At 44.2% G+C, this 26,414-nt stretch overlaps 1 protein-coding gene across 1 annotated transcript in view; it reads left to right on the forward strand.

The window, feature by feature from the left end:
* Nucleotides 1–26,414, forward strand: part of TRPM7 (transient receptor potential cation channel subfamily M member 7) — a 146,919-nt gene that overhangs the window by 43,608 nt on the left and 76,897 nt on the right. The window contains 13 exon segments of the mRNA XM_040415068.1: nt 4,558–4,637; nt 6,519–6,557; nt 8,442–8,640; nt 10,716–10,929; nt 12,562–12,686; nt 13,991–14,063; nt 14,066–14,161; nt 14,333–14,391; nt 14,394–14,509; nt 14,606–14,639; nt 14,641–14,721; nt 14,723–14,731; nt 17,426–17,498. Coding sequence (XP_040271002.1) covers nt 4,558–4,637; nt 6,519–6,557; nt 8,442–8,640; nt 10,716–10,929; nt 12,562–12,686; nt 13,991–14,063; nt 14,066–14,161; nt 14,333–14,391; nt 14,394–14,509; nt 14,606–14,639; nt 14,641–14,721; nt 14,723–14,731; nt 17,426–17,498 — 1,198 coding nt within the window.

Here is a 26,414-nt window from a genome sequence, read left to right on the forward strand (position 1 = left end):
CTTCTGTCTTCATCTTAGCTGTGTGCAGGAAAAGGACCTGTGGTGACGTCACTCCGGTCATCACATGGTCCATCACATGATCAATCACCATGGTAAAAGATCATGTTATGACCGGAGTGACGTCATCAAAGGTCCTTTTCCTGCACACAGCTAAGATGAAGACAGAAGAGATGCCGGCTGCGCGAGCAAGTAGATTAAGGTGAGTTAAATTATTTTTTTTAACCCCTCCAGCCCTATTGTACTATGCATTCTGTATTCAGAATGCTATTATTTTCCCTTATAACCATGTTATAAGGGAAAATAATAATGATCGGGTCTCCATCCCGATCATCTCCTAGCAACCGTGCGTGAAAATCGCACCGCATCTGCACTTGCTTGCGATTTTCACACAACCCCATTCACTTCTATGGGACCTGAGTTGCGTGAAAAGCGCACAAAATAGAGCTTGCTGCGATTTTCACGCAACGCACAAGTGATGCGTGAAAATCACCGCTCATGTGTACAGCCCCATAGAAATGAATGGGTTCTGATTCAGTGCGGGTGCAATGCGTTCAACTCACGCGTGGAAAACTCGCCCGTGTGAAAGGGGCCTAAGGGGCGTTGCGGATTGGGGCCGGATGCGTTCACAGTGCGTTCAGTGAAACTCGCACTATTTTGCAAGCAAGTTCAGTCAGTTTTGTCTGCGGTTGCGTTTAGTTGTTCAGTTTTTTTTCTGCGCGGGTGCAATGCGTTTTTATGCTTTTTTTCACGCGCGTGATAAAAAACTGAATGTTTACAAACAACATCTCTTAGCAACCATCAGTGAAAAACGCATCGCACCTGCACTTGCTTGCGGATGCAATGCGTTTTTCAAGCAGCCCCATTCACTTCTATGGGGCCAGGGCTGCGTGAAAAACGCTGAATATAGAACATGCTGCGATTTTCACGCAACGCAGAACTGATGCGTGAAAAACAATGCTCATGTACAAAGCACCATAGAAATGAATTGGTCAGGATTCAGTGCGGGCGCTATGTGTTCACGTCACGCATTGCACCTGCGCGGAAAACTCGCTTGTGTGAAAGGGACCTAAGAGTGACTGAACTTAAGACATCCTGGTGCATCCTGAACGGAATGCTTTCCATTCGGAATGCATTAGGATAAAACCGAAGCGTTTTTCCGGTATTGAGCCCCTGTGACGGAACTCAATACCGGAAAAAAAGTGTGAAAGTACCCTCAGACTAAAAGCATCAGGATTGCCTAAACATTGTAATTCCATATCCGTTTTGTAATGACACAGATTTACTAAAAGAACTATTATTGCTTATAGCTGCTTATTACTCGGCTAAAGATATGTTTGTACAGCTTGTGTTCTTTTTGTTTGCTACCTTTGTGTTTTTGACGTACATGACTATAAGGGTACATTCCTGCGGAACGTGAACTTCACAGCACAAGGCCTCATGCACACGACCATATGTATTTTGCGGGCCGCAAAAAACTGATCCGCAAAAAATACGGATGACATCCGTGTGCATTCCGTATTTTGCGGAACAGAACAGCTTGCCCCTAATAGAACAGTACTATCCTTGTCCGTAATGCGGACAATAATAGGAAATGTTCTATTTTTTTTTTTTTTGCCGAACGGACATACGGAAATGGAATGCACATGGAGTAACTTCAGTTTTTTTTTTTTTTGTGTGGACCTATTGAAATGAATGGTTCTGTATACGGCCTGCAAAAAAAACAGAACGGACACGGAAAGAAAATACGTTTGTGTGCATGAGGCCTCAGTCTTAGTAAATCCTCCTGCAAAATCTGCAGGAGTTACTTGTGGATTTGCTATGGATTTGTGTGTGGCTAATGGTTGCAAATCCACAGTATATTGACTTTCTGCCCGTGCTGCGGCTACTGTAAATGTTGCATTGGTAAATCCACAATGTGCGAACACAGTCCATACCGATCCTTTGTCCATCGTATGAACTTCATATTTGAAGAGTCCAAAATGTAGGCCTAATGTAGCTAATGAGTTTATTCATGTGCCCTGTAGCTAAAATACCATTTGTGTGCAAACCACATATCAAGGTAAGTCCGCTTTCAAATAGTCGGGCCGTGTTCAATCTGCGCGGTATCCGGTCTACATGCCGACTGGCTGGAAAGCAGACAGACTACCGCCTGATCCCATTGCAGTGAATTGGGGATCCGGTGGTGCACGGTGATATCTGGCTATGCCTGCCGGAGTTCACAACGCACATGTGAACCCAGCCTCAGTGTTTGGTCAGTGATCATCATCAGTGATTGTGAGCCAAACCCAGGAGTGGAGCCTCCAGACAGGAGGTATAATTGAAGGATGTTTTTCACCCGAACCTGGTTTTGGCTCACAGTGAGGCCTCATGCACATGACAGTTGTTTTTCTCTGCCTCTGTTCCGTTTTTTTTTTTTTTTTTTTCTGGATAGGATGGTCACCCATTCATTTCAATGGGTCAGCTAAAAAATGCTGATAGTTCATCCGTTTGTGTTTCGCGTCCGTTGTCCGCGTTTCCCTTCAGCAAAAAAAAAATAGTGCATGTCCTACTGTTTTCACATTTGCGGACAAGGATAGGCATTTATTACAAGGGATCTGTGGGAAAAGCACGGATCCTCCAAAAAAACGGATGCAGCATCCGTTTTTTTTTTTTTTGGGCGGACACACAATTTGCGGACGCAAAAAACTGTCGTGTGCCTGAGGCCTAACTGATAGAATAGAAATCACTGATCAAATACTGATTGTGTAAAAAAAATATATTGAAAAATATTTTTGCAGTCTCCTTTTTATTTACATGTTTGTTTTTTTTTTTTTGTTTTTTTTTTGCTTTCATCCATTCGATGTCGACATTGTACAATGGATTTGAACAGTGACTTGCCCCATGATGGGGGTCTGTCATGGTTTCGACAAGGTTTCTGTGTATTTGTATGCTGCAGTACTTTTGCCATGAAAATTGAGGAATAACGGGGCCTCCCTAAAACGAGGAGCTCTGATTGGCTGACCTGATACTAGGGGGTGGCACTGTGCTAGAACGGAAACATTATCTACCTACTGTTGTATTCACTGCGTAATGATGTGAATGTGTGATTAAAGGGGGCCTCTAGTCAGGGGTATTCTGGTTATTTCACGTTCTCTACAGGAGAGCTATTAGATCATGGGGATCTGAGAGCTGGGACCCCCCCACCGATCACAAGAACGGGTTCCCTACACCGTCTGAAATGAACAGAATGGCAGGTCCAGCACAATACTGCTCCATCTGTCTCTGCGGCGCTTCTGTAGATAACGGAGCGCACTACTCCTCCTCTATCTCCGGCAATCCCATAATCCCATTCAGACCAGTGAACACGGACCTCCACTCTTATGATGGGCAGGGCCCCCTCTACCCACCGTGGAAAGGAAGAAGGTCGTGCAATGGGAAAACTGATTTAGGCTACTTTCACCCTTGCATTGGGGATGCATCCGTTCTGATAGGATGCGGTTGTGTGAAATCAAAATGGGGAAAAAACGGATCCGTCACCCACTGACTTTCAATGTATTTAGTGACGGATCAGTTTTTTCCGTTTGGATTTCACACAACCGCATCCTAACGAAACGGATGCATCCTGATGTGCAAAATCAAAACGGATCCATTTAATTCCAGGCTCCTAAAAAAAATAAAAATAAAAATAAGCATCTGTTACCATTGACTGACATTGTTTTCGGTGCCGGATCCATTTTTTTTCTGTTTTTATGACTGGACACAAAACCACAACTTGCAGCGGTTTTGTTTCCGGTCTCAAAACGGAATGATGCCGGAACGGAAGACATCCTGATGTATCCTTAACGGATCTTTTTCCATTCAGAATGCAGGAGGGCTAAACAGATTTTTTTATTTTTTTTCTCTCCCCGGTATTGAGATTTTCTGCTGAATAAAATTTTTTTTAAAAATTAAATAAAAAGCATAGCTTTTGTATCCTGCGGAGTCCGTTAAAAAAAGCTTTACGTTAACGTATGTGTGTTCTTTTTTTTTTTTTTTTTTATAACAGTGGAACTCTCTGGTGAATGGATGCCACTGTATGGCATGTGTCTGAGGCATCCGTTAACGTAAAGATTTTTTTGTATTCGTCAATTGATGTGAACCCAGTCTAAATGTTTACATTCCCTGCAGCGCCACCACTGGAAATTTTTTTGCATTAGTGTCCATTCAAATCAATGCTCATTTTCAGTGCTGTCCACTTGGGCCAAGAGAATGGGGATCCTGAAATTGGGGCATCACCCTGTAGTATCTCAGAATTCCTTAATAGGGTAAATGACAATTGGTTTCAAAACTGTGCAACTCCTTTATGTTGGCTCCTGCATTATTTTACATTTGGCCCTTAAATGGGTTACCAGAGTAGTGTGGACATTGGATATTTTGGTGCATTACAGTAAGGACGGTTAGGGTCACTTCTGTAGTGTGCTGTATAGTAAACCCAATACAACCTAATCCTACTGATGAATGATACACCATTATCCTGTTGCAGAAATAAATCTGTTCATGTTTTTTTATTCCTTTTTTTTTTCTTCTTTTTCATTTCAGTCCCAGAAATCTTGGATCGAAAGTACTTTCACCAAGAGGGAATGTATCTATATAATTCCAAGTTCGAAGGACCCACACAGGTAACGGCGAGAAAATATTATCTTTGTATTGCAGTGCTAAAAATTCTTGGTACAGGGGTCTTCCAGGAGTAGAATATCGACGACCTGTCCCTATACACTAGAGAGCTGCTTCTCCCTGTTGTCTATACTTACTGACAGTAGCATGTGCTGACCGCCCGCTCTCCTGCATCCCCCAGCGGCTTGTTAGTCAGTGGTGCCCTTTAACAGTGACCTCCACAGCGGCCTGCCCCTTTAATGCTAGGGCTACACGACGACATGTGTCGTGCAACATTTTGTCTCAACAATTTTTATAATGATAGACTATGGTGTCTCACTGCGACATGTGACATACTGCGACACTACAGTTGCATTGCAAAAAATCCATCCAAGGTGGATTTTTCTGCGACTGTCGTGTCGCAGTCGCAGCATGTCACATGTCACAGTGCGACACCATAGTCTATCATTATAAAAATTGTTGAGACAAAATGTTGCACGACACATGTAGCAGTGTAGTTGTGCCCTATGTGTCGTGAGACTAATTGTCGTTGTGTAGCCCTAGCCTAAAGCTGATCTACAGCAGTGAAGAAAACTCGCTGGGTTGTTTATGGAAACCTGGAGTAAAACTGTGTGTATGTGGAGACTAAGGGCCTGAAGGCTTCTATTGGCTGATAAGGGACATGTGACCATGTGTATGGCAGTTGGGATATGAAGAAAAGACCTGCAGGCTTCTATTGGCTAGTTTTGTTGAAATTGATGGTTCCGTTTTTGAGTGATCGTGGAACATACATACATACGTCTATAATATTCACAGGTCGGCACTGCTTGCTGAAGTCGCGGTGCACATGTCTCAGGGATGGCGTTCCCAATAAAACACTGAAGTAAAGACCGGCACTCGCTGTAGATGAATTATTGTCACATATACAGTTAATAAGTGACGCGTTTCGGTGCTACTGCACCTTCATCAGACTTATCGACATACATGAATGAAGCATGTTTAAATAGACCGCCAAAACACAGGGAAATGACATCACACAGATAACCCCTCCCACAAATCAACAATAAATCAAAACGTATGGAAAAAAAAAACGCAATTAAGCCTTGCTTCTCCATTCCTTGTAAATTCAATAAATAAAAACAGTATTCATTTTCCTTCCTTATTTTGTTCTGTTTTTTTTTCTTTAATTCCGCTGCGGAAAAATAAGAATTATTTTTTATCAAAAATTACTAATAGGGGTAATCTATCATAGGAAGCTCTGTACATTATATTCACGATTGAGTCCGCGAGGCTCCATCGTTTGCAATCAGTGTATCCAGTACGCCTCCCTCTTGAGTAATAGTTTATTTCTATCACCACCTCGCCGGGGTAAGGGTACACTCTCAATAATTGGGTAAGGGTACACTCTCAATAATTGGGTAAGGGTACACTCTCAATAATTGGGTAATGTAGTTGTGCTACTGTATGTCTGCTCGTGGAAATGGAATGGTACGGGGAATAGTAGATTTTGTTTTCAAATAGTGGATTTATGATTACTCAATCTATCCTTCATCCGTGTAGAGGTTTCTCCCATTTACAATAAAACCGGAGAGGAGGCTATTGAATTGGGGCACCTCATACTATGAGACATATGGACCAGGGTTGTCTTCATGAGACCCTTTAAAGTACATCCACACAAAATGGGTCCACATTTGAAATCTGCAGTATATCAATTTCCCCTACCCCAATACACGATGGTAAATCTGCAGAGTATGCACCACATGTGAACCTACCCTTGGGTTGATCGTCCAGCCTTGCTGGTCACAGGCTTTTATTTCTATGTCCTATTTATTAATAAATAGGTCCTGGACTGTCAGCATTTCTAGTGTACCAATTTATTCAATACATTTATTTTTATTTTTTTCCAGATGCCTTCCAGGATGCCAAATTTGCCAGCAGCTTGTGAGGTTTGTACCATTGTCTGACCAGAGCCTGGTACACAATGCTTCTGTGTTATCCTTTCCTAGTAAGGCTCCATTCACACGTCCGCAAGTGTTGTCCGCACCCGTTCCGCAATTGTGCGGACCCATTCATTCTCTATGGGGCCGGAAGAGATGCAGACAGAACACAGTGTGCTGTTCGCATCCGCATTTCCGTAGCGCGCTGCCGATCTTCCGGTCCGCTGCTCCGGAAAAAAATAGAACATGTCCTATTCTTGTCCATAGGCATTTCTATGGGGATGACGGCCGCGTGTATTGCGGATTCGCAATACACTACGGACGTGTGAATGGACCCTAAATATGGTTTTATCAGACCAATACTAGTGCGCTTGGATTTGCCATTTTGTCTGTGTATAAGGGGCATTTTACATGGCCTGTGATCAAAAAAACTAAAACAAACCTGTAGTTTCCGATCGTTTCCTCCTGTAACAGGCATATGTGCTTGGATGATCCAACAATTGAGCAAGCACTTGTGTGCCGGGTGATGGCATGCTTTGTGCCACCAGAAGTCGTCTGTCAGCAGCACATTGCCTCATGTAAACAGGGATGTGCTGCAGACAATACGCAAACCGAACTGTGGGGTGAATGATCTTGGTAACAATCGTTCATCCCAGTTCAGTTTGCATTAGGCCTCATTCACACGACAGCACACATACCCTTTCATTTTAATGTGTGTATTCACACATCAGTGTTTTAGCGCGGTCCGTGGTTTTAGCACAGAAGCATGCCCTATTTTGTAAATGTTTACGGATCCATCACACCCTTTATAGTCTATTGGTCCGTAAAGAGCACAGACGCAACACGGGTGCTATCCGTGTTTCACGGACCATTAAGAGGACATGTTCTGAAAATTAATTTTCAGCTGTGCGGTGTCAGTGAAACACGGATGATACATGGACCGAACACTGATTGAAATCTTCACTGATGAATCACTGATCATCTTATCACAGACGTGTGTAAGAGGCCCTGTAAATAGCGCCAATCAACATGTTGTATTGCCGATCGCTCTCATTTGGGGCTGTAATTGACCCAAATAAAAAAGTCCTTAACCCTTGTCTAGGTATTCTCTTATTTCTTAGCATACCGGGACAGATATTTCATCTGATACAACAACCGGACTAGTGATTTTGTAGTGTACAGCCAACTGTCAAGCTGAAGTTACTTATCACACCCAGATATTACAAAATCCCAAGAACTGTGCATCTGGCGCTGACAGAAAACTGGTGGTCTACAAACTAGGAGATCATGTTTGTTTTTGCGCTGTCAGCATAATTAATCTGCTTTATGTTCTCCTGTATTGTATGGAAGTGCTTTTCTTGTTTTTCATTGTAATCTGTGACACTGTGCATAAGGGCTAGTTCACATGGAGTTTTTGGAGTGGTTCTGCCTCCAAAGTCTGTTCCAAAAAACAGCCTCCCATTGATTTCAATGGGAAGCGGCACTTGCTTTTTTTGTACACGGTGGAGATAAGTCAACACACCCTATCTTAGGGCAGAATCTGCCCTGAATCTCCCATTGAAATGAATGGGAAGCAGGAAAAAAAGCTCCTTTTTAAGTCCGTGCATTTTTTTTTGCATGTTTTCCGTGCCTTGTTTTACTTTAAAAACCTCAAGCTGAAGATTCAGGTTTGTATTGAACCCACTGGTTTAAAAAAAAAAAAAAGTATGGAAAAAACGCACATTTCTCCGTGCTGAGAAAAAAAATTTTTTTGATTACGCGCTAATTTTTTATTTTTTTTTGGCATGTTTTTCAAAATCAGTTGTGAACTGGCCCGAACTCATATATTCTACTTTTCTTCTGACTTTCTGTGACTAGTAGATGTAAGTAAATTTTTCTCTTGCCGTCTTGTAGATGCTGCTGTGGCCGCCTGGTCAGACAACATGCCTGCTTCACCGCCAGTGTCGCTATGAAGTACTCCGATTTGAAACTAGGTGAAAATTTCACGGAAGAGCTTGAAGAATGGTCTGTGGAAAAAGACACAGAAGAGAGCCCAACAGATGCCTATGGTGTTATCAATTTTCAAGGTGGATCACATTCCTACAGAGCAAAGGTGCCGACAATGAATTGCTGTTATTTCACTACACAGCGTTGTGCATTAAAGGAGTTGTCCGACCTGTTAGAAAAAAGGCAGCTGTTATAACAATAAAAGAGTGCATACTTACCTGTTACATCCCCCGCTGCTCCGATCCTCCCTGCCACTGTATTTTCTTGGCTACAGCAATCACTTGCCTGGAAGACCATTTTTTAACCCTTTAATGACCTCATGATCTCACAGTTTTTGTTTTTTTTACAACAGAAGGTGCAGGGCTTCATTCTGCAGCAACGTCTTTTGTCGCTGCAGTAAAGGAGAGTTAATGGCTTGAGGAGCGCTCCTGCGCTAAGGGCCAGCTGTTACTTACCGTAGGCTCCTGCTTCACAGCTGGGGTCAGAGGAAGGTGTAATCTTAAGGATGGGGGAGTTTTCCGCGCGGGTGCAATGCGTGAGGTGAACGCGTTGCACCCGCACTCAATCCGGACCCATTCATTTCTATGGGGCTGTGCACATGAGCGGTGATTTTCACGCATCACTTGTGCGTTGCGTGAAAATCGCAGCATGCTTTATATTGTGCGTTTTTTCACGCAACGCAGGCCCCATAGAAGTGAATGGGGCTGCGTGAAAATCGCAAGCAAGTGCAGATGCGGTGTGATTTTCACGCATGGTTGCTAGGAGACTTTCGGGATGGGGACCCAATCTTATTTTCCCTTATAACATGGTTATAAGGGAAAATGGCTTTCTTAATACAGAATGCTTAGTAAAATGTCCATTGAGGTGTTAAAAATAACAAATTTAACTCACCCCATCCACTTGATTGTGTAGCGGATCTTCTCTTCTTTCTTCAGGACCTGGCTAAAGGACCTTTGATGATGTGGACTGCGCTCATCACATGGTCCATCACCATGGTGATAGACCATGTGATCAGCGCAGTCACATCATCAATCACCATGTGATGGGTCATGTGATGGACCATGTGATGAGCACAGTGACATCATCAAAGGTCCTTTTAGCCAGGTCCTGAAGAAAGAAGAGGAGATCCGCTACGCGACCAATGGGATGGGGTGAGTTAAATTTGTTATTTTTAACCCCTCAATAGACATTTTACTAAGCATTCTGTATAAGAATGCTATTATTTTCCCTTTATAACCATGTTATAAAGGAAAATAATAAAATCTACAAAACACCTAACCCGAACCTCTGTGAAGAAGTTCCGGTCTGGGAACCAAACATGCCGAATTTTTTTTCTTCTCACGCGCGTGAAAAACGCATTAAAACGCTTTGCACTAGCGCGGAAAAATCTTGCATTTTCCCACGACTCACCCGCATCCTATCCGGCCCTCACACGCGACGCCCATGCGAAAGAGGCCTAACTGTTAACCGATTGCCACAGTCCATTCCACAGCATGATTAAAGGGGTCCCCCTATAATCGGGTCGCCGGGTTTCCCAGTGACCTGATCAGTGACTGAAGGAGCCATCTTTAGTCAGCCCTGAGGACCTGCACGGGAGCCCACGGCTGTCGGCTCAATAAGCTTGCTATTAGGGCACACTAGTGTTGCCCTAACAGCAGTCTGGCGCAGAGCATAATGTCATAACATACAGGATTATACTAATACGTTATGTAACCCCATAATAGGATAAAAAAAAAAAGTTATCACTGTAATAAGGAACAACCAAAAAAAAAATACTATTGCTGTGCACACATTAAATAAAAATAAAAAAACCTACACATTTATCTGGTTATTTATTGTGAAATATGAACAAAAAAAGAAATAGTATAAATTACACCGTAATTTATCTGTACCCTCTAACAGTGCAAAAATGTAATAAATATTTCCTGCATTAAACAAGGCCTCAGACAGCCACATGAATGGAAAAATAAAAAGGTTATGGCTGCTAAAATCGGGAAGCAAAAACAAAAAATATTGCAGGTCATTAAGGGGGTTAATAAGTCGGACTAGCCATTTACCAACTGTTTCATCCTCTGTACATTTACAAACCTATACATCCAGACATACACTTGCTGTACTGTGTGATTATATAAAATAGTATGTGTAAATCTACTGAGATGTAACTATCTGCCAATGTTTTAGTATGTCAGGTTGTCCTATGACACACAGCCAGAAACCATTCTACAGCTGATGCTAAAGGAATGGCAAATGGAATTGCCAAAACTTGTAATCTCTGTGCATGGAGGAGTGCAGAAGTTTGAGCTTCATCCACGCATCAAACAGTTAATTGGTAAAGGCCTCATTAAAGCTGCTGTGACAACCGGTGCATGGATCATCACTGGAGGGGTAAATGCTGGTACGTAAGGGTCTTCACGGCATTTCGGCATACCACACTATTCCACTTGGTGTAAGACACTGTCATTGAATTGAAATAAAATGTCTTTGACATCTTGCCATGTTTGTTCCATTTACCAACCAGCCTTCCGACTATTATATATGTTGGGTTGAAGGCAAATTAAATTGTAACTGTCATGTTTTCATAAAAAATTAATCTTCGCATATGTTACTGTTGCTGCCGCATTATGCATAAAGCAAGCTTCACATACCACTGTTTTCCTTAATCGTTTCACCTTAGTTACAGTTGTTTTGAACCCTACAATATGAGGATCTTCTCAGATGGCTCCGCTGCCAGTTCTCTAAGGCCAAAACTTCCTTCCCCACTTCACATACAAACTTGCTGTAGCCAGCAGCTTCCTGCCAGCACATCAGACTGGATTACTGAGAGGACACGCCTCCTCACCCTGAAGCTTAATGCAGACATGCAGTGTGAAGGACGCCCTCTGTTTACACTAAATGGAAGACAGAAAAGCCATAGCAACGTTTTTTTTTTTTTTTTAATTATCTTTTTATTTTCATTTTAAAAGCATAGACAGGTAGACAAGTTGAACATCACTTATCATTTTTTACAAAATGCTTTAAGGACAGGGGACATTAAAGGGAACCTGTCATCAACTTTACGCTGCCCATACTAACAGCAGCATAAAGTAGAGACAGGAGAGTTGATTTCAGCGGTCGGTCATTTAAAGTTAAAAGTAAGTGGTTGCCGAGAACCAACATCACAATCATTGCAGACTGGGCCTGGAAAGAGTCACGGCCACCTGAGAAGGGTTAATGTTCATGAATTCTTGCTCTCCCTGCCCACCTGCTGATTGACAGTCTTCTACTTAGTTTTCTCCCTTTCTGGTCTAGGAGTGACGTGTCAGCAGCAAATGGGTGAGGGAGCAGGAGATTAGGAATAACCATGACTCTTAAGTAGATTTGACTCTTTTCCAGGCCTGGGCTGCAATGATTATGATGCTGGTTCTCGGCAACCTCTTACTTTTAGCTCATGAGTAACACACCACTGACATCAGCATTTCTGTCACTAATTTATGCTGCCCTCAGTGAGCTCAGCATAAAGTTGATGACAGGTTCCCTTTAATGAAAGCTGTTATTATAAGGTAATTACAAATCTTTTGGCAATCATTGACAGACTAAGGGTTCTTTCACAAGAGCGGATGCCGTGCGGGTAATCCGCTGCGTGAAAGACAGCCAAGCCCCGTTCTGGACAACCGAGACACCGAGCATTAACATGATTGATAATGCTCCGTGCCTCTCTGTGACCTTACTACAAAATCACAGTGACAACTTTATCTCACTGTGATTTTGTAGTAAAAAGATCACAGAGAGGCAGAGAGCATTATCAATCATGTTAATGCTCTGTCTGTCTGCTGTCCGGAACAACGGGGCTTGGCTCTCTGACGCAGCAGATTACCCGCACGGCATCCGCTCGTGTGAAAGAGCCATAACTCGGGTATACATGCCTAGCTCTAATAAACTAGCTAATGAAAAAAAATGACAGTTACACTTTAACACATGCATAGCCAATTTCAATACTTTTGCATAATATTTCTGAAGCTTTTTCATGTCCACTTTCCTTTCGTTTTAGGTGTAGCAAAACATGTTGGGGATGCTCTTAAAGAGCACGCTTCAAGATCATCCCGAAAGATTTGCACTATTGGAATAGCACCATGGGGAGTCATTGAAAACCGTAATGATCTGGTTGGAAGAGACGTAAGTCCATTTGTTCTCATTGAATATTTGCTCCATTTTTAATAACCTAAGGTTTTATTCACCCTTCCATAGTAAAAAATGTCTTTAATGCTTTTTAGTTTGGCAGTGAGTGTAGGACATGATCCTGGTGACTGCTGAAGAAAATTGTCTTCAGTGTCTCCATGTCTATGTTCCGTGAGACATGACCCAAGATGGGATAAATTTAGAATTTTTCAGTCTGTGCTAAAGACAGTGGTGTAAATAACACAATTTACTTCTAAGGGTCTGTATGCAGTCTGGACAAATATGGTAGTTTTAAAGGGTTTCTGTCACCAGAATTAACCCTATGAAACTGGCTGACATTATTGATGTGCTAATGTCAGCCGAACCTAACTAGTCTATTCCTACTTTTATGTATGCCCCCGTTACTCCAGAAATATAACTTCTATAATATGCTAATTAGCCTCTAAGAGCAGGGGGGGCGTTGCCCCTGCTCCTAGAGGCTCCGTTCTCCCACCTCTGGCCACGCCCTGCTACACTAGATTGACAGGGCCAGGCAGCGTTGGTCTCCTACTGCTGGCCCTGTCTTCAGTGTAAATCTCGCGCCTGCGCCGTCCCATTCAGTATTCGGCGCAGTGAGTGAAGGGCGCCTGCTGACTTCCTCACTGCGCCTGCACCGAATACTGAACGGCGCGAGATTTCCCCAGCGCACAGTGCCGGCAGTTGGAGGTGAAGGCTGCCTGGCCTCTATCTAGTGTAGCAGGGTGTGGCCAGAGGTGGGATACAGCGTCTCTAGGAGCAGGGGAAACGCCCCCCCTGCACCTAGAGGCTAATTAGCATATTATAAAGATAAGATTTCTGCAGTAACGGGGGCATAGATAAAAGTAGAAATAGGCTAGTTAGGTTCGGCTGACATTAGCGATGTGCTAATGTCAGCTAGTTTAATAGGGTTAATTCTTGGTGACAGAAAACCCTTTAAAAGGGGTTGTCTGGGTTCAAAGCTCAACCCGGACATAACCATTCACTCATTAGAGCATCAGAGAATTTCTTACTTCACTGCTCCCCCTTGGGCAAGGCTATTTATTACTCGACGGTGACGTAACGGGTCTCAAACATGGGCATGCTAGGCGGAGACTTTAGCCGGGCAGAGAGGCCGGTGACATCACGGTCACTAATGGGTGGTCTTAGCGCTGACTTCGCCTGTAAAACATCCTAGGGTAGTGCTAGGCGGCAGTCTCCACTTAGCAGTGTGCGAATGTAAACCAAACCAGACAACCCCTTTAAATAGACCCTTAATTCTATATTTTTTCTTTTTTTCTACTTAGGTCATTGCTCCATATCAAACTTTGCTGAACCCTCTGAGTAAACTCAATGTCCTCAATAACCTGCATTCCCATTTCATCTGGTGGACGATGGTACTGTTGGAAAGCAAGGTGCAGAAGTGCACTTAAGGAGGCAGCTGGAGAAAACCATAAACTTGCAACGCATTCATGCACGTACGTTTTAGTTAGGCTTTGTGGTCATATTGTCTTATACAGATGAATACAACTTTCTAATTCCTCTATTTCCATATTCATTGGTAAATGCACACTGCATATTACTGAAGGACCCCCCCCCCCCTGTGTGTAGGGAAAGGTAGCTAATCTTTACCTTTTTTATCCTTTAAGGCATTGGCCAAGGCGTTCCTGTTGTGGCCGTTGATATTGGAAGGTGGCCCCATGTGATCCTTTACAGTGCCTGGATTATCTGCAGGAAAACCCACCTGTCCCAGTTGTTGTATGTGAAGGAACGGGCAGAGCTGCTGATATCTTGGCTTATGTGCACAAGCAGACGGAGGAAGGAGGGTATGACCAAATGATTTGATTAGGAAAATAAGAGACCGCACATATTCATTTCCCAGAAATGACTTTTTTTTTTTTTTCTATTTTTTTTTTATAAAGAATCTTCCTTGAAGGTGCAGAGTCTGAAATCATTCTCAACTATTAAAAAAACGATCAACTTTAGCCAGTCTGAGGCCGTCCATCTCTTCCAGATTGTAATGGAGTGTATGAAAAGCAAGAGAACTTGTAGTTATACAATTATTTATACTTGACACATTTGGGGAGGTGTATACAGAGGGAGTTTAAAGTAGTTAGAAACACATGGGTTCTTTCTTCCAAAGGACGGCACCACACTGTGTCTGGGCTGCAGTAAAGGTTGGCCAGTTTCCTATATTGATGACCTATCCTCAGGGCTACCCCCATCAAGTGAATAGAACGGATCTATCCCATGAAATGAATGGGACGGAGGAGCTGTAATTACACTGCTCGCCACTGGCTTGTCGATGGTGAGCAGGAAAACCGTAAAGAGAACACCGCTCTCGTCCAAGTGCTATGTTCTCTTCAAATGATTGATAGGGTGCCAGCAGTCGGGTGTCACCAATCTGATATTGATGACCTATCCTGAGGATAGGTTGTCAGTATAACAAAAGTGGAAAACCCCTTTAAAGGGAATCTGTCACCTATTTTGAGCATATAAAACTGGTAACATAGCAATGTTCAATTAAGTACCTTCATCCCAGCATGTGTCTTCTTTCTTTTATTCAAGTTTTCATTTTGATCAAAAAGCTATTTTTCTAATATGCTAATTAAAGCCTCAAGGTGACCAGAGGGGCGTTATTCCTCTCCTCTAGTGCCCAGTAACGCCCCCTGCAGTGCCCAGCCCGCCTTTATTTCAAGCCCAGCACGCCTCCATTATAAATTTACTCCCACATCGTAGCCAAACGGCTCCGTCCCCTCTGCTACGTCATGTAATTTTATTCACCCCATGATCCTTGCGTCCTCCTTTCTTTCCCCAGAAATCTTGCGCAGCCGCAGTATCGCTGACTGCCTGCACCTGTACGATACTACAGCTCCTGAGGCAACAGCGCTCTGATTCTGTCACGGCTTGGCGCATGCCAGTGACACTATTGAGGCTGTTGCCCTCAGGAGCCGTAGGATCGGACAGGTGCAGGCAGTCGGCGATACTGCGGCTGCGCGAGATTTCTGGGGAAAGCAAGGAGGACGCAAGGATCGTGGGGTGAATAAATTACATGACGTAGCGGAGGGGAGCGGCGCCGTTCGGCTACGATGTGGGAGTAAATTAATTTCTGAGGCGGCGTGCTGGGCTTGGAAGAAAGGCACTGCAGAGGGGGCGTTACTGGGCACTAGAGGAGAGAAATAACGCCCCTCTGGGCACCTTGAAGCTTAATTAGCATATTGAAAAAACTTTAATAGAAAGAAGACACATGCTGGAATGAAGGTACTTTATTGAACATTGCTATGGTTTAATATGCTCAAACAAGGTGACAGATTCCCTTTATTAGAGTTGAGATGCAATACCACACACAGCCTGTGAACAGCCATGCGTTCCTTAACCTGGATTACCCCTTTAAAGGGTTCTTTCATGCTCATCTTATGGGGCGAAAAATACGGTTTATTATTATTATTTTTTTCTCCCTCTGGGGCTGTAAAAGGATTTAGTGATTCAGTATTGAATCAAATCAGTGATTTAGTCTTTAGTTTGATCAGTAATTTCCATTAATTATTGTGAGCCAAAACTAAATGCAAGTCAAATGCCCTCACGCTATATTTTCATCCGCGTGCTATCCACCCCCCCCCCCCCTTTTTTTTTTTTTCTTTTTCTTTGTGACTAGCACTCTGACCCATTAATTTCTGTGGGGCCTTGCATACATCCCTGTTCTTTGCCAGATCAGTGTGGCCATTCCTCAGATTATAGAGCAGGTCCCTGTTCTTGTCTGTATTGCGGATAAGAATGGCCTGTTCTATCGATGGGAAGTGAGAAAAATACAGAATGCAGATCTGTTTGCAGACCGCACACAGGCACGACCATGTTCATGAAGCCCTAAGTATAGGTTCAGTGCGAACCTTCCTGTTGAGTCTTTTGGGCACTTTCATTCAATGACTGATAGTCTTTTCTCTGTGACCATGTATACAGAGGTGGCATGGCATGATATACAAGCCTATTAGGCTTTGCAGGTTCACACGTTTGATGGCTTCCTTGCAGCCACCTCCACCAGGAGCTTAAATTATGTGACTTTATTGTACTGCTGTATACTTAGAGGACCTGTCACCTCCCCTGACATGTCTGTTTAGTAACTTCTTGCACTCCCCATGTAATTACAATTCTGGAGCTTCTATTCTTATAACTCTGTGCCGCACCATTCTTGTATTATTCCTGCTGGAAGTTTCCAAATTGCCAGAAGGGTGCAGTAAAGGTACAGAAGGGTGTTCCCCAATAGCCGGTTTGTCTGATTATCCAGTCAGTGCTCCTGATGTCAGTCTGTGCAAGGACACCCCACCAACTGGTAACAACCCATCTGTACCTTACTGCAAGCTGCTGGCATGCATTCATAATTTCTAGTAGAAATAATAAAGGAATGACACAACATACAGACATAAGAATAGATGCTCCAGAATTGGTATTACATGGGGAATGCAGGTAGTTACTACAGCAGACATGTCCGGAGAGGGGACAGGTCCTCCTCTGTAAGCTTTCCCTAGTGATAACTGCCAGAATGACACGAGTGAATGTGATCCTAGCGAGTTGAACGTGCTGATCTATCTGTGGGAAGAGGCTCTGCACAGCTTTCCAGCTCATATAGAAGATCTATAGTGAAATGAATCTGCACAGGTTGTCAAAAGCTTTTTAGAGTTCAGGCTTGGAGGGCGGGTGGAAGTTGCTTGCAGCGCTAAAATGATCATTATTGTCTTTTAAAACAGATAACTGTGTTTCACATGGGCTCAGATGAGCATCAGGACATTGACGTTGCAATACTTACTGCTCTACTGAAAGGTAATATAGCTGCTATAGTAACCGACCAGGGTCCATTGTAGTGTTGGCCTTTTGAAAATCTAAATACTTGTCTTGTATATAAATCAAAAAATGACTTGATAAGAAAAGATCTCTAAAAGTTACTGTTAGGGTACATTCTTTTGTTGTAATTTTTTTTGTAAGGGTTTTCTAAAGTTGCAAAGATGGTGTACATACAGCAGGAAGTTAGAAAGTACTCTTAAAGGCGTTGTCACATCTCTCATGAGACACAGTTCTGACCGCCGGCCGGCCAGGGAAACAGCAGAGCGTGCTGGCACTTGCCGTTTCTTTAGCTCCCATTGCAGGTGCATAGGAGCTACAGAAATACGGTTTCCCAAGCCGGCTGGTGGTCAGGGACTGTGTCTCATCTCGCCTTAGTAACAGCAAGACAAGAGAACCCTTAAGTACAGTCAGTTCTTGAAGTTGATGTGTTGGAAGCTGTGATAGGGGGCAAGAGTAAGGGTGCACTCACGCTGCAGATTTTGTTGCAGAAATTTCTGTGACTGAAAATCAGCTCTATTGGGGCGTGGCCGATGTGGAGCTGGGCGGACGCAAGCCGCGCTAGCTCCGGAGCCTGCAAGCGAATTAAGCTGCCCACAGCAAAGGCAATAACCCCAACATAAGCCAAAGGACGTGGGAAACCCTCCGGAACCGCATCTTACCATTACAGGTATGGGTCGCACTAGGAGGAAGCGCCCCAGCAAAATAGAGGCGTTGAGCAGGGCAGAGCCGGAGGAATCCAAGATGGCACCCGCTCCTCACACCACTCAGCGCCAGTCGAACAGTCGGATAATGCTCTCTTTCCAACGCACTCACAATTTCAGGGGGAAGAAGTCCCTCGCATTTATCAAACCCTCCCTCACCAGCAAACCCCCCTCCATCAAAAAGGCAGCAAGCATCAGCAGCTGCCTCTTACCAGCATACACTACAAGATGTAGCAGCCTCCTCCAGGAGAGGGCAACCCATATAACCCCCTCTCCTTCACCCCCAAATGTCAGTGGCCAGTCTGCACCAGGCACAGAAGCCACTCTAAGGTCCCTACTGCATGAGCTGAGACGTCTATACAAAAAGACATTCTCCTCTGCTTTCTCTGCCTTACAAAAAGACCTCCCTCAAATTGGAGAGAGAACGTCCCACATTGAGAATTTTCCAATCCCACAGCCATTTAGTGGACGCTCACAATGATGTTGAGGATGACCTATCAGCATTGAAACTCAAACTAGAGGATCGTTCAAGACGCAACAATCTAAGATTCAGAGAATTCGAAACCGTGGAACCTGACGCTATCAATGACTTCCTTACAGATTACTTTGTCGCACTGGTTCCAAAAGCAGAACAAAGAGATCTATAATTGACAGAGGGCACAGAATCCCTAAACCCAAAAGCGCTCCCAGTGCTGCCCCCAGAGATATCATTGCCAGGCTGCATTTCTACCATTTCAAAGAATTTATTCTCAAAGCAGCAAACTCCACACAAGATCTCCCTGTACGCTTCTAAAACATCTTAATATTCTCCGACCTCTCTGCAGCACGCTGAATAGACGCAGAAAGTTCTCCGCTGCTTCAAAAATTCTCAGGGATCACAATATCCCATACAAATGGGGCTACCCGGTGAAACTCCTGATCTTCAAGAACGGAACAACTCACTCGATCTCTTCACCAAGCGGCACATGAAACTACTCCAGAAATGGTCCCTGGCTACGGTGGATGAAGATAGCCGCTCACCCATGAAGAAAAGACCTCCTACAATGGCTAAAGAATGGACCTGAAAGCCTCATTGAACAGGAAAGGACATTCCCACGTGCCTTAAAGGACCTAGCCTTTTTTTTAATTCAAGGTCACTAGTCTGAGTTATTTGTCTACACTCTTTTATTGCAGGTCTCATTGGAGATAATTTAGGCTTACTTTTACACTCTCGTTTTGTGCGGATCCGTCATGGACGGATCCGTTTGTATTATCTTTAACCAAGTCAATGGAGGACGGATCCGTTTTCTATTGTGCCAGATTGTGTCAGTGAAAACGGATCCGTCCCCATTGACTTACATTGTGTGTCAGAATGAATCCGTTTGGCTCAGTTTCATCAGACGTACAACAAAACGCTGCAACCAGCGTTTTGGTGTCCGTCTCCAAAGCGGAATGGAGACTAAACTGATGCATTCTGAGCGGATCCTTTTCCATACAGAATGCATTAGAATGCAAACTGATCCGTTCAGGGCTCTCATAAGCGGTCCAAAACGGATCTCACAAACGGAAAGCCAAAACGCCAGTGTGAAAGTAGCCTAAGGCCTCATGCACACGACCGTATTTTGTTATCCGTGTCCGATCCGTTTTTTTGCGGAAAGGATGCGGACCCATTCATTTCAATGGGTCATCAAAAAACACGGACAGCACACCGTGTGCTGTCCGCATCAGTAGTCCGTTCCGTTGCTCCGCCAAAAAATAGTGCATGTCCTATTTTTTTTAGTTTGCGGATGCGCAAAAAAAACGGATGCCATACGGAACGTCATCCGTATTTTTTGTGGATCCGCAATTTGCGGTCCGCAAAACACATACGTCGTTGTGCATGTAGCCTAAGGCCTGTATTTTCTAATCCACCTCCATTGGTACCTGGATAAAATGGTATCCAGTTGGTTCACTTTGAACCGGACTCTGATTTAAATACCCTGTTAAAGATAAGTTGTAATTGTTCTGTTTAACTTTATCTACATTAATGTCCCCTTCTTATTTCTCATTTTTTATCTTTTTACCTACCTTTTACCTTAACATCACCCGTAACTCATAAGTGACAAGTGAGCTTGATATTCATATTTACGGTTGCAGGGCGACTGCTTCACACTTAGGCTCCATTCACACGTCCGTTGGTGTGTTGCGGACCCGCAAATTGCGGATCCTCAACACACCTGCCCGGCACCCCTATAGAAATGCCTATTCTTGTCCGCAGTCTGCGGACAAGAATAGGACATGTTCTATCTTTGCGGAGCTGCGGACCCGTAGATCGGGGCAGCGCTCCGCAAATGCGGATGCGGACAGCACACTGTGTGCTGTCCGCATCCATTTCGTCCCCATACAAAATGAATGGGTCCCCACCCGATTCTGCAAAATTGCGGGAACGGATGCGGACGTGTGAATGGAGCCTTAAGTTGAGGTGCCTGCACTCGTTCTGCAGCATATTGTGTATTTACTTTGCATTACATCACTGCAGCGATGGTTATCAACATTTCCCCAATTAATGCTAATGGACTAAATAGTCCTTTAAAAGAACTCTATTTTGGAAAGAAGTTCATTCCCTTAAAAGTGGTTGTGATTTTGAATGAATCTGACACTTTAGACTTAATCATAGAAAATTTACCAACTTATTTGCATCACCTGCAGGTGAACAAGAAAGAGGGGTAATCATTGCTGTTCAATTTCTTTTCATTGATTCCGAGCAAGGGCTGACGACAATGGAAGATATATTATATTAGTATGTAACATCAACCACACAATATACATCTTGGTAACCTTGTATGCACCAAACACAGGAGGTAATAACTACCGCCCTGTCCATCAAACAAGCTCTCTAGTTATATTTGGAGACTTAATTTGCCTCCATCGCCATCTATTGAGAAGCCCAACAACATGAAATCCCATCCCTTGTCACAGTTTGCGCAATATTTACTGGCAGAAGATTTATCTGACACTTTGGAGAGTGTTACACGCATCTGAGCGGATACACTTTTTACTCGCACCCCCACAAACTGTATTTACAATTGATTTAATAATAGTTGACAACTGACTTGCACCAATTTCATGCCTAATCTCAAAGCGATTCAACCAACCCACATACGTTCCCTGGCGAACCAACAATTACTGTTTATCTTTACCTTCCACCCAATCCCAAATCAGTGAAGCCCTTACAGGATATTCCAAGTACAATTTGTTCTACAGAAGTACAATCCACTACAAACTCGTGCGCACACAAGGCTTATATAAGAGGCCACCTTATCCGTAGTTCATCCTTTTTTTAAAAAAAAGACCACCCGTACAGAACTATGTGCCTCCATTACCAATTTAGCAAATAAGGACAAAATAAACCCCTCCCAAACTAAAAAAACAACTTAAGATCTACGTTACGAACTATACCTGCTTATCAAAATAACTTTGACACAACCTAAGGAAATCAGAGGCGAAATATTACTCACAAGGAAATAGAGGGAGTACGATACTAGCCAACAAAATTAAAACGGCACAGAACAGGAAATAACTACTGTTTATTTATAACTCCCGCAAAGAAAAATCATTAACCCTCAAGGAATCTCCAAACACATTTGCCGAATATTATTTCAATTTATATAACCTCAAAGACAACTACCTAGTACCCAACCCACTCCAGATCTATAAACAAATTCCTATCTGATATCTCCCTGCCCAAACTGACCACAGCATCTTTGCGCAAATCAATAGCCAATTGAACTTGCAGAAATATTGCACATTATCTAGTCAACTAAAACAAACTAAATCCCCCGGCCCAGACGGATTAACCAGCAATATTTTTAAAACCTTTAGAAAAATTGGATCTCCCTATCTTCTATCCACATTTATAATGACTACTGGAAGATACCCCCTGAAATCCTCCAGGCACTATAGTCGTTCATCCTAAACCAGGAAAATCTGAACCTCCAAAAAACTTCCGGCCTATTTCTCTCCTGAACTCAGACCTAAAAATGTATTCTAAACTATTGGCCAACAGATTGTCCTCCTTGATTCCATACCTGGTCCACCATGACCAAGTCGGATTTGTCAAATCGAGACAAAACACTAGACGGTACCAGATGCATAATAGATCTTATTTATGTAGCAAAGGCAAATCGAGCGCCTTCTCTGCTCCTATCTTATGGATGCGGAGAAGGCGTTCGATTGAGTGCATTGGGGGTACTTGGAGGCAGTACTGTCGAAATTTGGAATACAGGGACAATTTGCCAAAGCTATAGGCGCGTTCTACTCTAAACCCTCAGCTAAAGTCCTTATAAATGGAATGTTATCCAACTAATTCCAAATTAATAGCGGAACAAGACAGGGATGCCCCCTTTCACCCATTATCTTTGCACTAAAAATTGAACCCTTAGCGGAATGTATTAGAGCTCAGCCACAGATTACAGGAATAAAAATAGGAGAAACAAATCACAAAATTTGATTATTTGCCGATGATGATATATTGGCACTAACCAACCCAACAGTGTCTCTACCCAGTGTGATGCAAAGTCTTTTAGTTCAGTTTCTTATTCTAGCTTAAACGTTGCCAAATGACAGGTCCTTAACCTTGGCCTGAAAGATTCAGACCTTACTACAGTGAAAGCCAACTTCCCCTTTAAATGGAACTCCGAACATATCACATACTTACGAATAAAGCTAACCTCATCAACCACCAACCTTCTACCTCTACAAGTAAACCTAAAAAAATCTGAAGGAAAAAATTTAAAATGACCTGAATAAAATGAAAAATCACGAAATCTCATGGAAGGATCTCGGCCCTAAAAATGTTTATTATCCCACAAATCATTTATCTTTTCTGTAACCTGCCAATCCCTATCCCCATAAAACATCTAAAAGAAATCCAAAGATCACTTCTTAAGTACATATGGCAGGACAAAAAAATCCGAGAGTCAAAGCAGATATACTTTATTTGCCTATTCCAAAGGGGGGTTGGGATGTCCATTATTAGATACTATAGAGCTTGCATTTTTGAAAAATTTAGATTTACATGGTTAAATCATCCCAACCAACACTGGATCTCTATTGAGAACTATATAATGGATGTGAAGGACCCTCAGGTATTTTTTTACTCTAGATCCCTACAAAAAAGCCCCGTGCTCTTGAAATCCGACCTACTATTCAAGCTGCACTTGAAATTTGGATCCTAATGTCAACCAAATTGAATCTTCTCAACATCTCCCTTTCTGAAATCCGTCTGGCGGTCGTGGGGAAATGTATCCTTAGGCCTCATGCACACGGTCGTGGAACACGGCAGTGAGCGGTCCGTGGTATCCCGGCCTGGATTCCTGCTGAGAGCAGGAGCGCACGGCGTCATTGGTTGCTATGACGCCATGCGCTTCATGCCGCCGCTGCATTACAGTAATACACTCGTATGATTTATAGGAGTGTATTACTGTAGTGCAGCGGCGGCATGAAGCGCACGGCGTCATAGCAACCAATGACTCCGTGCGCTCCTGCTGTCAGCAGGAATCCAGACCGGGATACCACGGACCGCTCACGGCCGTGTTCCACGACCGTGTGCATGAGGCCTTAACCTGAACATTTAGAATTGGATTGACTTGGGAATCAAAAGATTGGGAGACCTTTTTACCAATGACACTTTACGTTCCTTTACGGACTTATGCCTGAAATGTAAAATTCCTCATAGGGAATTCTTTAAATACTTACAAATCAGGCACTTCTTGTCTGGGATGAGTTTCCCCGTGACCGCTGACACATCCCAATTGATGAAAGTGTTACGAAACCCATGGACTAATCTTAAAGCCCTATCTCTTGGTTATCATCTTATTGGAGTCACAATTGACTCCAATACTTAGTAAATGGGAATCGGCATTAAACTTGAATGTATCTTCAGAGCAATGGGCATCTGCATTCTCTATCATGTGTGCCTCCTCTAAATGTATTAACCATCTGGAAAACTCCAGGAAAATTCTCTACAGATGGTATTATACTCCTCATAGATGATCTAAAATGTACCCCTCATCTTCCCAGGTCTGCTGGAGATGTTCATTGGCAGAAGCTGATATGGAGCACATATGGTGGGAATGCAGGGAAATTAAACCCGTTTGGTGCTCAATTAATACAATTTTAACACAAATATGCAATATTCCAATTTCGCCATCGATGGCCCAAGGCCTACTCTCTATTAATTTTGATTCTTTCCCAGACTCTTCCCGAACAATTATTATTCATATTATTATAGCAACCAGAATGAAAATTGCTCACTATTGGAAAAACCCAAATCCTCCTCCTTTAATGGAAATAGTCAACTCTGTTAACAACAACTGTCTTTGAGATGATTAACGCTTCAGTCTCTAACAAACTAGCCAAGTTCAGGGTTATATGGCATAATTGGCTTCGCTCCCAATACAACAAAGTCTCACTAGCTTTATGATGTAAAGTCTAACATACTACTCCTTGTCACCTTTCCTTATTATTTATTTCTCCCTTTTTCCCCTCTGATATTTTATATTGTAATGTTTCCTTTCTCGCCCAGTTTCCTTGGGGGACACAGAAGACCTTGGGTATAGCTCATCTCCCTAGGAGGCGTGACACTAAGTGAAGACTGTTAAGCCCCTCCTCCACAGCTATACCCTCAGCCTGGAGAGAGAGACTGCCTCCAGTTTTTTTGCTTAGTGTCCAAGGAGGCAAGACACTCCCTGCTCTGCAGGGCTGGTTTCTCCTTGTTTAAATTTTAGTTTTTTAGTTTTTTCTTTTCTTTTTGTTCCAGATCATCAGGGATAACAGAGACGCACTAGACCTCTCTGTTCTCCCGGGGTTGAGCTGCGCCAGTGCCGGTCACCCGCACTGCTGCCTCCCCCACAGAAGACAAGGTGGACCAGGGCAGCCCAGCTCCCCTGCATCCCGCCAGCGCAAGGGTCGCCCGCACGCCAAGTCCCTCTTCCAGCGTCCTGCCACTACGGTGCCAGTAGCTGAAGGGGCGACCCTGCTGGAACGGACCGAGGGTGAAGACGACTATGGTGAGAGAGAGGCTTCTCCAGCCCTACGTCCCCCGTCCCCCCCCCCGGTCTCCTGCGTGCCTGACCCTATACTGGGCCTATGGACCCTTCTGCCCATGCTAGACCTAGGCTGGCTCCTGGGCTGTCGCAGGGCGACATTCTGCTCCCTCTCTCCTGGCCTCCAGGACATTGGCACCCTTCTCCCTACAAGAAGAATGCCTAGGGAGCTGCGGAGGTCCGCAACTAGCTGCCCCTGATGGAGGGGTTATGCAGGCGTCCACCCTCACAGACCCTTTCTCAGGGTCCCCCTCCCTCTTACCGGCCACTACTTCAGGGCCAGAGGGCCCGCGCCTTGCTGCCACTGACCCTCCCTACTCTCACGGACACCGTTCCAGGGGAAAGGAGGTTGTAGCTGCCGGCCATATGGAGCGCTGTTCTAGGCAGGTGCCCGCTCCAGGGGTGAAATGGCTGCCGGGTGCAGGGTCCTCACTTCCGGACAGCTGGGTGGGCACCGTGGCCTGCAAAATGAGCGCTTCAACAGCCCCGGCCGACCGTCGGAACAAAACTTGTGTTCCACTTCAAGGCCGCGATCCCGCTCTATCCGGGTCCCCGGCTCGCGGGGTGGGCACCCGCGGCCGGTATGTGCCGCTCCGTAGGCCCGGCTGGTACTTTAAGTACTGTGCGGCCCCGGTCATCCGGGCGCCGCTAAAAATTTAGGCCCCGGCTCTTACGGCCCGCGGGGTGGGCACCCGCGGCCGGTATGTGCCGCTCCGTAGGCCGGCCGGTACTTTAAATACTGTGCGGCCCCGGTCAGCCGGGCGCCGCTAAAAATTTAGGCCCCAGCTTCACGCTACTAGGCCGCAAATTCAGGCCTCTGTTGGAGGGGGCTGGAACTTCTCCAGGCGCGAATTCTTCCCGCCTGGAGGTTCCCCCGCCCCCAGAGGATCGCAGTGCCGCCCCCCAGGCCGGATCCCTGTTAACCCTTTGGGTACAGGCCGGCTTCCGATGAGCCTGTATGGGTGGATCTGTGCCCTGTAGGTGGCCCCCCCCTTTTATTTTATTTTTTTCTGCCTCAGTGAGGCTGTGTGTTAAAAAAAAAAAAAAAAAAAGAAAGTTTTTATTATATATATGACTTGTGGGCTGCGCAGGACGCTGCAGCCTCATCTCAGAGTGCTGCCTGTATACAT

Source organism: Bufo bufo, chromosome 1, assembly GCF_905171765.1.
Source record: "Bufo bufo chromosome 1, aBufBuf1.1, whole genome shotgun sequence".
In the NCBI taxonomy this organism is placed as follows: domain Eukaryota; kingdom Metazoa; phylum Chordata; class Amphibia; order Anura; family Bufonidae; genus Bufo; species Bufo bufo.